Raw genomic sequence first — 11,863 nt, forward strand, 5'->3', positions numbered from 1 at the left:
CACTGTAAACTTCTCCGTTCCTGCTGCTGGCTTTGTGTTACAGGAGAAACAGAGCGATTCCTTGCGTTACGGTCTCCCCAAATTCTTGCTGTCGGCCCTTTCTCAGGCACCGCCGTCGTTTCCTGGGTGGTGCAGAAGACTTTGCTGTCCCGTTCCTGTGAAGCTCCTGCTAAACCTCTTGGCAATCACGTGGTGCAAACCTTGCTCTGAAATACTGAGCGCTTCGTAGTTTGAAATCCCAAATCCTGGTACCGAAGGTGATCTGACAGTTACCAGCTTGTGCAGCGGAGGAGAGGCACTGGCGTCCGTTGTCACGTCATCTCTGTCCCTTTTGGTTCACGTAGTGGAAGATTCTGCTCTCATATAATTGTAGGTGATGGAGCAGAGAGGTGATTTATTGTCAGGAATTGAGGTGGAAGGTGCAGCCATCACTCTAGACACTGAGCATTAAAGCCAAATAAAGAGTGAAAATCAGTGTGTTCCAGTGGTTTTCGATGAAGTTGCGCTGATGTGTCCATCTGTTGAGACAGTTAGAGGTTTCCACTGTTAATAGTGGAAAAGAATTCAGTCGTGTTGGTGTAGAAAATGCCATAAAGTACCTGCCTGAATAGGTGTGAATTGTTTGTGTGGGGTTTCCTTCAGATGCGGTAACTTGGATGGGGAAAAGTCACAAATAATCTGCTTTAGGAAAGGAAATAGAAAAGGCCAGGGGTGGTTTTGCCTTCCAGCACATTAAAGCGCAGCAGCAGCAAGTGAGCTGTTTGTCCCTGGATGAGGGGGGGGATGTGTCTGCCCCTGGTGGGAGCAGTGCCCTGGAAAAAGCCTCTGTGTCTTCTAAGGGGGGGGGGGCGGGGGTGAAGTGACTGGTGGAAAAGCTGCTGATCTGAAGGAATTCACCATGGCTGGTGCTGTGGCTGCGGCTTGCCTCGTGGCTTTTTTTATACTGGGAAGCTTAATATCCACAAGGAGAGCAGAAACGGATTGAGCTCCTCCAGGTCGGGTTTATTCAGAATTTGAGAGATTTGGGATTAATCTAGCAGAAGGTTGTAAATAACGTTACTTTGCAGCACGAAGTAGTTGTCTGCTTGTTTTTGTTAACTCATTCTCTGTGTTTTTCTTTTGATTTGCAGTGAAATAAAGAGAGAAAAGCGAGTCCCCTCACCGGACGTTATAGTGTTATCCGACAATGAGCCTTCTAGCCCTAGAATGAATGGTTTAACAAAAATAGCGTTAAAAGAGACCAACACAGAGGCACTCATGGTGAGTCGTCTTGTCTTGACACGCTTTAAGTTGTGCCATCTAGAAAGAAGAAAACGCACCACTTGTCCTACAGAGGCACCTGCGATCGCAGGGTCAGGCGGATACTTGGCTTTATAAAGACGGATTTGCAAGCAGGGAGTCTGGAAGCTGTTAAAGGCTGATGTCCTTTTTATTTTTTTCAGGCTCTTAACTCTGTGATTTTTACGTGTTTTCAACGTGCCCCTCTTTCAGAATGGGCTTTTTAGTGGACACAACATCCCTTACTCAGCATGGCGTATCAGGGGTTTGTTGTCTGACTCCTCATTTGTCTTATTTTCCCTAGCAAAACAAGTAAACAAACTCAAAAAGGTTTTTTTTGCTTTTTGGATTCTTCCTCTCTACTCAGTTTGTGTCCACGTATTGCAGGCATGTCGGTGATAGTAAGACATACGTGACAACTATCATGCTGTAAGTTCTTGTCATAACTGGTATGGTATCTGTCTTTCCCTCTCCCCCCCTCCCTGTTTCCCATCCTCTATTGCCTTACCCGGCCCTGCAGAAAAGCAGCCCAGAGGAGCGTGAGAGAATGATTAAACAACTAAAAGAAGAGTTACGGTTAGAAGAAGCAAAGCTTGTTTTATTGAAAAAGTTACGGCAAAGTCAAATCCAGAAGGAGACCACTACTCAGAAGGTATTTCTTTTCCTACAGATACTTGTTCGTCTTTTGAAACAGAGGGGAAAAAATTTAAGTACCTGTGGCAGTTGCAGTAACCTCTGGAACGTAAGATGGCTTTCAGATGAAGCACATCTCGCTTTTCATGAAGTTTGTAGTGGTTTATCCTGTTAACTATTCGTTTTTGTGGAATTCCTTTTTTTTTTGTCTTGCCGAGACCAAACGACAAGACAGTTTGTCCTCTCGACCGTGTTGAGAAGCTGAAGACCTTTTTGTTAAAGCTCAGACACGTTTACGAGTGCAGTCTGCTTCCAATTGTTAAACACTCCGTCCAGCCCTTCGTGCCGTCTAGGGATGGCTGGAGGAGGTTCAGAGGAGATTCTTGCGCACACCAAATGTGCTGACAGGTGGAGTTCAAGCGTTTGAACCCCAGGCTCTGGGAGCTGGTGGCAGAGGGCTGTGTGTTGTGCTGCGTGGCAGAAGCCCGGGTCTGAATTCCGGGTCTGACCAGGTGAAGAAAGTCTGCGGTTAGCCACACGCTTCCGTCGTCCAAACAAAATCCAGGCAGCCCCTGGAAGCACTGGTTCAGCCGTCCCGCCCTGAACTCCCTTCCCTGGCTCCTCTCTTCTCCCCACCCCTCGCCTCGCACGACGGCGCGCCGTACCCGGAGTGCTGGGAGGAAAGCCGTTTTCATCGGAAAACAACCCGGCAAAACCATCGGCCTTTTTGTCAGAGCGGTTGCCCGGCCTGCTCGCTGCGTGTGCCCCTCGCGCTGGCACCGAAGGGCGGAGGTGGAGGGCGGCAGGAGAAGAGCAGGGGAGGAGGTTGGGAGGCGAGGGGGGCGCGCGAACACCCCCCACGCTGCCGTCGAGGCAGGGGCTAAATTTGAAGTACCTGTCACAATGGCAACGAAACCGTTGTGTTATACAGCGTGTGGTGCTGCCTTAATGGAGCTTGTGCTGGGGGCGGTGCGTAGGGTTGAGCGGTGGCTGTCAGAGCAGCTCTGGGCTGGTTTTGGTGGTTTCATTGGCGCCTTTCTCCCGGACTTCTCAGTGCTTCGGTAGTTTGGATTAAAACCAATGCAAGTACCTGCATCGCTCGGCTCGCTGCTGAGCGCTGAGCTCGGGGGGTTTGAACTGACGAGGGTGAAATGGCTTCATAGCTTAAACTTCTTAGTCGCTGAAGTCTGTTTCCTAAACTTTTTTTTCCCTTTGCATTATGCTTGAATCTCGTCACGTGAGACTAGGAGTAATGGTGGATAAGACTGAAGCGGGCTGTAAGCTGAGACTGCTGAAGTAGATTCCCACATTGCTCTGCTTTTGGTGTATAGAGTCTTAATAATCTTATCTCTACTTACCTAATAACTTCTTCATTTAAATGCGCATGTTGAGATGCTTGGAGGAAGAAAGGGATGGGGGAGGGGGGGGAACCACAGACTTGGAAGGTTCTCTTACTGAGGCACAAGGAGGTAAATGCTTTTATTCCCTTAGCTTCTGTAATTCTGCTTACACCCTTACACTCGTCTGCTTTCTTTCTGGTTTTTCCTCTTCCAGCCTGCTGGTTCCTCTGGGAGTGCTGTGGCCACCCCTCCACCCTTGGTGCGGGGACCGCAGAGCGTTCCTGCTGGCAAGCCGTCCCTCCAGGTCAGTGGGGTGGGCCAGGCTGCCAGGTTCAGGGCATGGAGCAGAGAAGGAGGTGCGCAGTGCAGGAGAGGCAGTGCCATCGCAGCAACGCCTTGGAGCCAGGGGGAATATTTTCATTTTAACTCCCAAAACCCCACTATAAGCTTTTTAAAACCGGTTGGGGTGGGAGCTGTAAGTAGGACGTCACAAGGAGATAACTCTCACAAGCTTATTTCTCAGTGGGTGACCATCCTGATCCACTCTGCTGGTAAATACATCCATACCAGTGCTAACGACCTTTGGCGAAGGAGGATGCCACCGAGTTATGTCATAGAAATACTGTGGCAGCCTGTTGCCGTATCCTCGAGAGACTTCATTGTGCCCTCAGTATGATTAACTGTAGGAGCTGAGTGAATCCTATGATTTTTCTCCTTTGGCATGGCTGAATGGCACACGATGGTAGGAAAGATCTTGCTTCAGTTTAAATTAAAGTTGGAAAGCCTTGGGGAAGGGAAAAAAAAAAAAAGGCAGAGGCAATTGACATCTGTCAATCCCGTCTTCCTCCTGAGTCTAGTGTCTTGTTTTGCCTTTGGGTTTAAAACATTTCTGGTTATTTACCTTGGGCTGATTGGAAACAAATTTCAAAACTGCTTCAACACAAAATGCTTTCACTTGGAAGATGGCAGCTCTTCGTTTCAAAATCCCCTGGAATGCTATACTCCAGGGAAGGGGTAAATTTGCTATCCATTTAGGGAACGTTCACAAAACCTAAAGCAATCTGTCAGTTGGAGTAATCTCTTCCTTGAGGCAAGTTGCCTTCACTGAAGACAGCACTTTCAGAGGAACTGGACCACGACTTAAATCTTCAGCGATCACACATTGAAACTTCAGTTGGACAGAGCAGAGAGCTGGGAGTTAAGAATCCAGAGTTGAACTTATTCCATCTAATTTGTGGTGTTTGGGCAAATTTACCTAACCCCCGTCTGCTTTTGCTTGACTGTAAAAACTCTACTAATTCCTCTGCGTAGGAGTTGCGTTAACATTTGGCCTTCGGTTGAAAGGCATAACAGCAGGGGATAAAACTTCCCACCTGCCTAAATACGTACGTGTGTGTGCACGTGGTAACTCAGGGGAGTGGGAGCCTCAGTGTTTTCGGAAGTCTTCGTTCACGGACGATGGTCACTTTGGGGCTGGAGTGGGGGAAGTGGCAAAATACGTAAAGCCACCTGAATAGGACGGGGAGGTTTGTCGCTCTGGAGCAGCGAGGGCTTCTCGGGCTCGATTGCCTGGTGTTAGTGGCCTGCAGGAATGTCAGTGATGCACAAACGGTGTCACCTCTTACAGCATCACGAGAAACTGAGGATTTAAGGCAGTCTGCCGCCCAAAAAGCACAGGCAGCAATTTTTCAGATTCCTTTAGCCCGATCCCTTTTCTCTTTTTCTAAAGCTTTCCCCTTTTCCTGTCTCTGTTTTTTCCTTCCCACGTACATGCACGTGCCCAGTCTGCTCACCTCCCCGGGTTCCTGCTTCTCCAGCCTCTTGTCTGCCCTCTGCTTCTCCTCAAAGACAGCAGTTTGTGTTTCCCCAGTCTCTTACTCCCCCCAAAATACACTTTTTTTTTTTTTTTTTTCTTTGAACACTTAACTGCACCGAAGCCAGCCCGGCCATCTCTTCTCCTGCAGTCTGTCCGTTGGCTCAAGACCCAATACTGCCTCCGTCCCATCAGCCCGAGGGGAGAGCTGCGCCCTGGGCCCCCGCTCTGCGCTCGCGTTATGGCGTGGCCCTTCGCCGTGTCTCAGCGCTCGAGCTGTTGCGTCTCCGTGGTGGATGGGGGGGGGGGGGTGGTGCAGGTGGAGACGTTGCTCAGGACCGCTCTTCACCTCCTGAACTCTGGGGCAGGAGGAGAGCTCGTAGCCAGGCTGCCATCGCGGCCTTACGGGTGTCTGTGTCGCTGAGTAGGATGTCAGGTACCGCTCGATCAGCGCAGCAGAGGGCGGGCATGTAAGAAAATGACGCGAGTGAACGATTTTCTGTTTTGCAGACCTCTTCTGCACGTCTGCCAGGCACTGTTATTCCTCCTCCCTTGGTCCGTGGAGGGCAGCAGACTTCTTCCAAATTAGGAACTCAGCAAAACACGCAGATAGTAATGCCACCTCTGGTCAGGGGAGCACAGGTGAGTATTTACCTTGTGCTAGATCCGCTCCGGTTTGCCTTAATGCATCTTAACTGTTCTCTTAGCCGTCTTTCTGCTGGTCTGGAGGGAGCTTGTGAAGTTCTTGCTGGAGTTTCTGAATGCGGCTACGTGTGTTGCTACTGAGAGACCCTGAATCATTCCGGTTTTGGGTGTTGTGCTCTCCCTTAATGCTTCCAGTGAAGCGTGAGAAAATCCTGTGGTGATGCAGGCCGCTGCCTTACCTGCATAGCTGCTTCCCTTAGCTGTGCCAAAGCAGTTTGTTTTGCCTTGATTATGGAAGTTCATTTACAGGCTTCCAGCTTCACCCGCTTTCTAGGAGAGCGGCAGCAGAGGAAATGGAACACGATCCCTCGTTCTTCCATTTTTTCCCCTCATTATTCTTTCTGTCATATCAATTTCACCTTTTCGAATGCTAAAACTCGGGGTTTTTTCCTCATTGTGTCTGTCTTGCGATGGAACAAGAGGTGTGAAATGAGATAGTCGAGTGGCAGTCTGAAAGTGCTGCTTTGCAGGGCCTTTATCACCTGTAATGGAAGATAGTGGTGTCGCTAAAGGAGTAGGAAAGCAATGTTCAATTTGATATGGTCATCTGAAGTTATGACTTCTGTGGGATACCAGAAAAAAAAGATTTCCTTGTTAAATGAAGATTTATTTTGCAGTGAAAAGTCTGCTTTTATCTGTTGCACAGCCAGCATTAAGGAGGAAGGAAGAGATTTGGTATTTCATTTTCTTTCTGTTCTGATTATGGAGAAAACCTCATTCTGAGAAATAGCTTTCCTAATGCCTTTAAAATGAAACAGGCTTAACAGCTATACATTTTGAAAGAAATTCGACTCGGAAACTTAGGTTTTTTGGCACAGCTGTTTTGGCCATAGCGTGATGGCCTCACGTACGAGCATCTCGTTTCACGTTGCGTTCTACAGGTTTCATTTTGACAGCGGGAGAGGGGAAAACATCCCCTAGGACACGGATGTTAATGATCACGCTTTCTTTGCGTTCCCTGCCTTGCCTCATTTCCACTGTCTCTTACCATCCCATCCGACTCCCACGACTTACTTCCCGCTATCTAATCCTCCCCATCGTTCATGGCACCATCGCATCAGCCCATTTCTGTGTCTTCCCAGCAAATCCACAACATCCGACAGCACTCCAGCACGGGGCCGCCTCCGCTGCTGCTGGCGCCGCGGGCGTCGGTCCCCAGCGTTCAAATTCAGGGGCAGCGAATTATCCAGCAGGGGCTGATCCGCGTCGCCAACGTCCCCAACACGAGCCTGCTGGTCAACATCCCGCAGGTGAGTGCCGGGAGGTGCCTTGTGCCAAACCTGACGTTCAGAGGAACAGAGGCGAGCGGTTGTAATTAAGGATCGTTGGGTTACTGCAGCTAATTGGTGTGGCCTGCTGTCGTCTGGCCGACGTGGTTGCTTGTTACTGCTGCTTCCCGCGCAGTCCCTTCCTCTGCTCCTTCACCTCCTGTACAGAGGAACGAAGGAAAACGTTACAGAGCGTTGGGAGCACAGACACGTTTCGGTGAAGTGAAATTTGTGCCTCGTTTCACATTCGGTATTTCGGTATGAAGCTGTCCGTTAGAATTACATTTTTTTCTCTCTCTTCCTTAAGCATGAACAAGTGTTCTGGTAAAGAGCTCAAACTGGGCTAGCGCTCCTGTTTGAAACACCAGGAGATCCTGGAGCAGCACCTTAACATCCGCCACCGACACTGGCGTACAAGTGCTGTAGGTAAAGGAAACGAGTTAAAGGCAGTGCTTTGACTAAATCATAAGGAAGAAGACTCCTTTTTCTTTTTTCTTTGTAAAACTGCCTTATAAAAAATGATCAGTAAAGAAAACCGAAGTTCTTTAGCCAAAGCATTAGAGCGTTAGCTGACAGGTCCAGCGCTGCAGTGCGTGTCTGTTGGGTCACCCCCCGAAGTACGGCTCCGCGGCAGCGGTTCGGTGCGGCCCCGAGCAGCCGGGCTCCATCGCGCACACGCAGCCCTGCGCCGCCTCGGAGCCGGCGCCGCTTCCCTCCCGCTCGGTGGAGAGGAGCGCGTCCCTCGAGTGCCGAAGCCCCTGGGGTTCGTCGCTGAGCTGTGTCGTGTTTCCTCCCAGGCTTCACCGACTTCCATCAAAGGTACCACCGTGACATCGGCTCAGGCGAACGCTACCACGACCAGCGCCGCTTCCATCGTCAACTCCAACGACTCGCCGGCCAGCCGGCAAGCCGCCGCCAAGCTCGCCTTGCGGAAGCAGCTGGAGAAGACGCTGCTGGAGATCCCTCCTCCCAAGCCGCCTGCGCCGGAGATGAACTTCCTCCCCAGCGCAGCTAACAACGAATTTATCTACTTAGTCGGGTTGGAAGAAGTTGTGCAGAATTTGCTGGAAACTCAAGGTGAGAGAGCTGTAACAATGGTCCTCAAAGGCGAGGGGAGGATCTTTCCCGTCTGGACTTTACCTCAGTGGCAGGCAGCAATGAGTTGCAGGCATTGCAGGGTTAAATTGCCATACCCTGTCAAATCTAGCTTTCACTTCCTTTAGTCATTTCAAACTGTTTCATTTAAAATTCTAAAAAAAATTCCACAAAATGATGTTACGATTTCTCATAGGCTAGACACTGATCGTAATGATTTCCCTAAAACACATCCAGTTCTCCCCGGAGCTCTTCGCTTCCCATCAGCCCCTCATTTGTCCATCCCCACTAAATTCTCCAGCCAGTATCTCAAGAAGTATCTGCTGGCTAAACTCCACGCTCACAGAAGTAAAGAGCTTAAAGATTTAGGAGTGCAAAAGGCTTCAGACTGAGGAGAGTTAAGGGTGGAGGGTTTGCTTTGGGGTGGTTTTTTAATGCTGGAATGTTCTTGAGGTTTCTCAAGTGTTAATCGTTCATAGAAGTCACAGAGGGAGCTGAGCTGAGCTGGCTGTGTTCCCAGGTAAAGTGTCGGTTCCTGTATCATCTCGCGAGCCCTACATGTGCGCTCAGTGTAAGACTGACTTCACCTGCCGCTGGAGGGAGGAGAAGAACGGAACCATCATGTGTGAAACCTGCATGACATCCAATCAGAAAAAGGCCTTGAAAGCGGAGCACACTAACCGACTGAAGGCTGCCTTCGTCAAAGCGCTGCAGCAAGAGCAGGAGATCGAGCAGAGGATACTGCAGCAGACGGCGTCTCCCGTGCAGACCAAGTCAGACCCTATCGTGCAGCACCACTCGCTCAAGCAGGTACGGCTCCACCAGCAGCCAGGACCTTGGTGACGGTGGGACAAGGGTCCCGCAGCTCCACGCGCAAGGGTTGGGGGTGCAGGCGTGGCACCCGTGCGTGAACTTGCTTTATTTAAGCCTCACAGTGTGTGTGTGTGTGTTTGGGCGTAAGCTTAAAAACCGGGCTGGTGAAAGTGGGTTTTGGTCACCTGATAATTAAGGTACGTTTTGAAGAGCAGAAGAGTGGTGTTTTTCTGCAGAGTCCCTGTAGTCATCCAGGGTGTTTAACTCGTACCCTGCAAAGTCTGTCCCTGAATTTTTTGAGGATGCACCAAACGGAACGAGGTGCTCCAGCACCTGACACGACAGTAAATGGACCTAAGACAGGGAGAAAAAAAAAAAAAAAAAGCTTGAGCCAGCAACACCTCATGTTCCTGGTGAAGTTTTAAGGTGGATGGTAGCAACCAGCCACGACAGAGAGTGGGTCTGACGCACCTTGTAAACCCACCTTTCAGTTGGAGGAAGGTGGAAACTGCCTAAGTGCTGCTTTGGGTTGAAATAATCGAGGTGCCGGTTATTTAGGACAGGGAAGTCGCGTTACCTGCGTCTGGCGGTGCTGACACCGCACGGTTTTTGCCACTTTGCAGTTGATTGCAATTCCTCACCCTTACGGGTGCTTTCAGAAGCAGAAAGCTGATCCTTCTTTTGTTGTAGAGATGTCTCGGAGGTTTGCAGCCCCAAAACTACAGTACTGCCTTCCAGACGGGGCAGAAGCCCAGAGAGGAGGGGGCGGGGGGCGGTAAAGGTTCATGGAGGCTGTTGTACTTGAGAGACGGAAGGCTGCTATGCCTCTCTCACCTTTGCTCTCTTGCCAGACTTCTAGCCAGATGTCTCGAGGTCCTCCTGGAGCTCCACGAGGAGTGTTGCATGCATTTAGCCAGTCACCCAAGTTGCAGAATGCATCGTCTGCAGCAGCACTTGGGAGTAGGCCAGGTAAGCATGCTGAGAGACCTGTCAGCAAGGGCAGCGCTGCCGCCTGGAAGAAGACTCCCATCAATACAGGTAGATTTTTCTCTAAAGTTTCTTTTCTTTGTACTTACTAGCTGCACTCTGTCCAACAATCATAGCTCTTGGGGTAAGGACGCTCTCTTTGACACTTCCTGCATGAAAGCCCGACGATACCGAGGCTTTGCTCTCCGTATTGTGGTTGGCACTCGCTCTTGGTGGGGTTTGTGCTCGTCAAAAGGGGCAATCAGGTGGTGCTGCCAAATCAAAACTACTGCTTTACACATTTCTGAATAGAATAAATAGATGTCGTGTCAGACGGTGGATCTTTGGGTCCGTCTGCACAGCCAGCACCGCGCTGCGGGAGTTTTGTCGTTCGTTTCTGGGAGTTTAATTCGGTCGTTTGATTTTGGCTGGTGGTTTCTCTTTGCTGAAAGCAACGTACAGCAAGTAGATGGTTTTGCTGGAGGTAAGGCCACAGTGAGCACTCCGAGCGTTCCTCAGGGTTTGAAATAACTGAAGCTGTTGCTTTGAACAAATGGAAATTATAAATTCTAATCAAATCTTTTCTTTGAATGTATAAGAATTTGACTTGAGTCATTTGTGTTCCTAAATGATTTGGATCTCCAGGAAGGAAACGCTGTAGCAACCAGCTCTTTTGTGATCTGCTTTCTTGCCCAGTATTGAATGGATTTCTTCTGATATTTTTTTTGTTTTAATTTTTATTCCTGACAGCTTAATTTACCATTTAAAATGTAATTTCATTGCAGAGAGCTCTAGCCTGCTCAAATCTTCATTTCTGGTACAAAAATCTTGCTCCTGTTTGTTCAGATGATTTTGGAAGCTTTCGTCTTCTGAAGGTGTCTGACCTCCGTGGCCATTAGTGCCCCAGGCCTAGATGACCCACGCTTAGATGATCCGTTTCCACGCGGGGGAAATGCGAGTAGCGGGGCTTTGCCGCTGTTTTCTCCTGTTCATATCCTGCTGTGACGCTTGTTCTCTCTTCTCTTTGATTTCTCGTCAGGTGGGGCTTTACCTTTTGTTAATCCTAGTCTAGCTGTGCACAAGTCCTCTTCAGCAGTAGACCGCCAGCGTGAATATCTCCTGGATATGATTCCCCCACGGTCCATCCCACAGTCCGCCACGTGGAAATAATGCAGAGGAATGCCCGAGAGGAAGACTTTCCTGTTTCTGCCATCCTTTTTATACCACATTACAGTGGAGTCTGCTTTAATCCCAGCTGGATACGCCCCAGGCTTTCTAGGATGCAAGAAGACCACTCCTCATCCCATCAAGTGCTGCTGTCCCTGCTATGAGAAAATGACACCACGTGGGTGGGAAAGACTCAAGCTCATTTGGTTCTCAGATTCCGATGATTGACTGATGATGAAGGCTGTCGGGGAAGGGGAAGAATTTTTTTTTTTTCTTTGGCTTTATGTATTTAGTTCGGATTTTTTTGTCACCAGCACAAAAGGAGGACTAAACGACTCTCTGCCTTCGGTTTCTTTATTAATAACTACCCATTCACCAGGAACGTGGTGTTCGTTCGCGATCGAGCGTGGATGTCAGCGCAAGGAGAGTGGAATTTCAACCCGATCTTGCAGATGCATTTAGTGAGCCGAGTTCATGTTTGCTTTTCTTCCCTGCCCCTCCTCCAGCCAGGAAGGCAGTCTACAGTTTATAATGTTTCCAAATCTTCTGATGATGAGCTAATGATAAATAAGTGCAAACTCAAATTCCAGTTGAGTATGGTTTTCTTTTTCTAAGGGACTGGTTGCCAGCAAAACTTGTCTGGTAGGTGGGAACCGGTGCAGGAGTCTCTCACTTTTGTTGGATTCTGTTTCGAATAGACTTTGAACCGTTGGTAGTCGAAAAATCTAATTTACGGAATAGACAGACACCTTTGTTCGGTCTTTCTAATTCAGCGAAGAGCAGTT

The 11,863-nt window shown here is 49.2% G+C and overlaps 1 protein-coding gene across 2 annotated transcripts in view; it reads left to right on the forward strand.

Moving 5' to 3' along the window:
* GATAD2A (GATA zinc finger domain containing 2A) overlaps positions 1-11,414 on the forward strand; it is a 62,225-nt gene extending 50,811 nt beyond the window's left edge. The window contains exons 4-12 of one of the 2 annotated variants that reach the window (XM_086477335.1): positions 1,131-1,260; positions 1,799-1,930; positions 3,466-3,555; positions 5,575-5,706; positions 6,852-7,019; positions 7,835-8,114; positions 8,653-8,942; positions 9,797-9,983; positions 10,951-11,414. In XM_086477335.1, coding sequence (XP_086333461.1) covers positions 1,131-1,260; positions 1,799-1,930; positions 3,466-3,555; positions 5,575-5,706; positions 6,852-7,019; positions 7,835-8,114; positions 8,653-8,942; positions 9,797-9,983; positions 10,951-11,081 — 1,540 coding nt within the window. In that variant the 3' untranslated portion in view covers positions 11,082-11,414. The remainder of the gene's footprint in view (positions 1-1,130; positions 1,261-1,798; positions 1,931-3,465; positions 3,556-5,574; positions 5,707-6,851; positions 7,020-7,834; positions 8,115-8,652; positions 8,943-9,796; positions 9,984-10,950) is intronic. The other variant, XM_086477336.1, reaches the window with a different exon arrangement.
* The last annotated feature ends 449 nt before the right edge of the window (positions 11,415-11,863 follow it).

The sequence above is a fragment of the Leptosomus discolor genome, chromosome 24, assembly GCF_034619465.1.
Source record: "Leptosomus discolor isolate bLepDis1 chromosome 24, bLepDis1.hap2, whole genome shotgun sequence".
NCBI classification, from domain to species: Eukaryota; Metazoa; Chordata; class Aves; order Leptosomiformes; family Leptosomidae; genus Leptosomus; species Leptosomus discolor.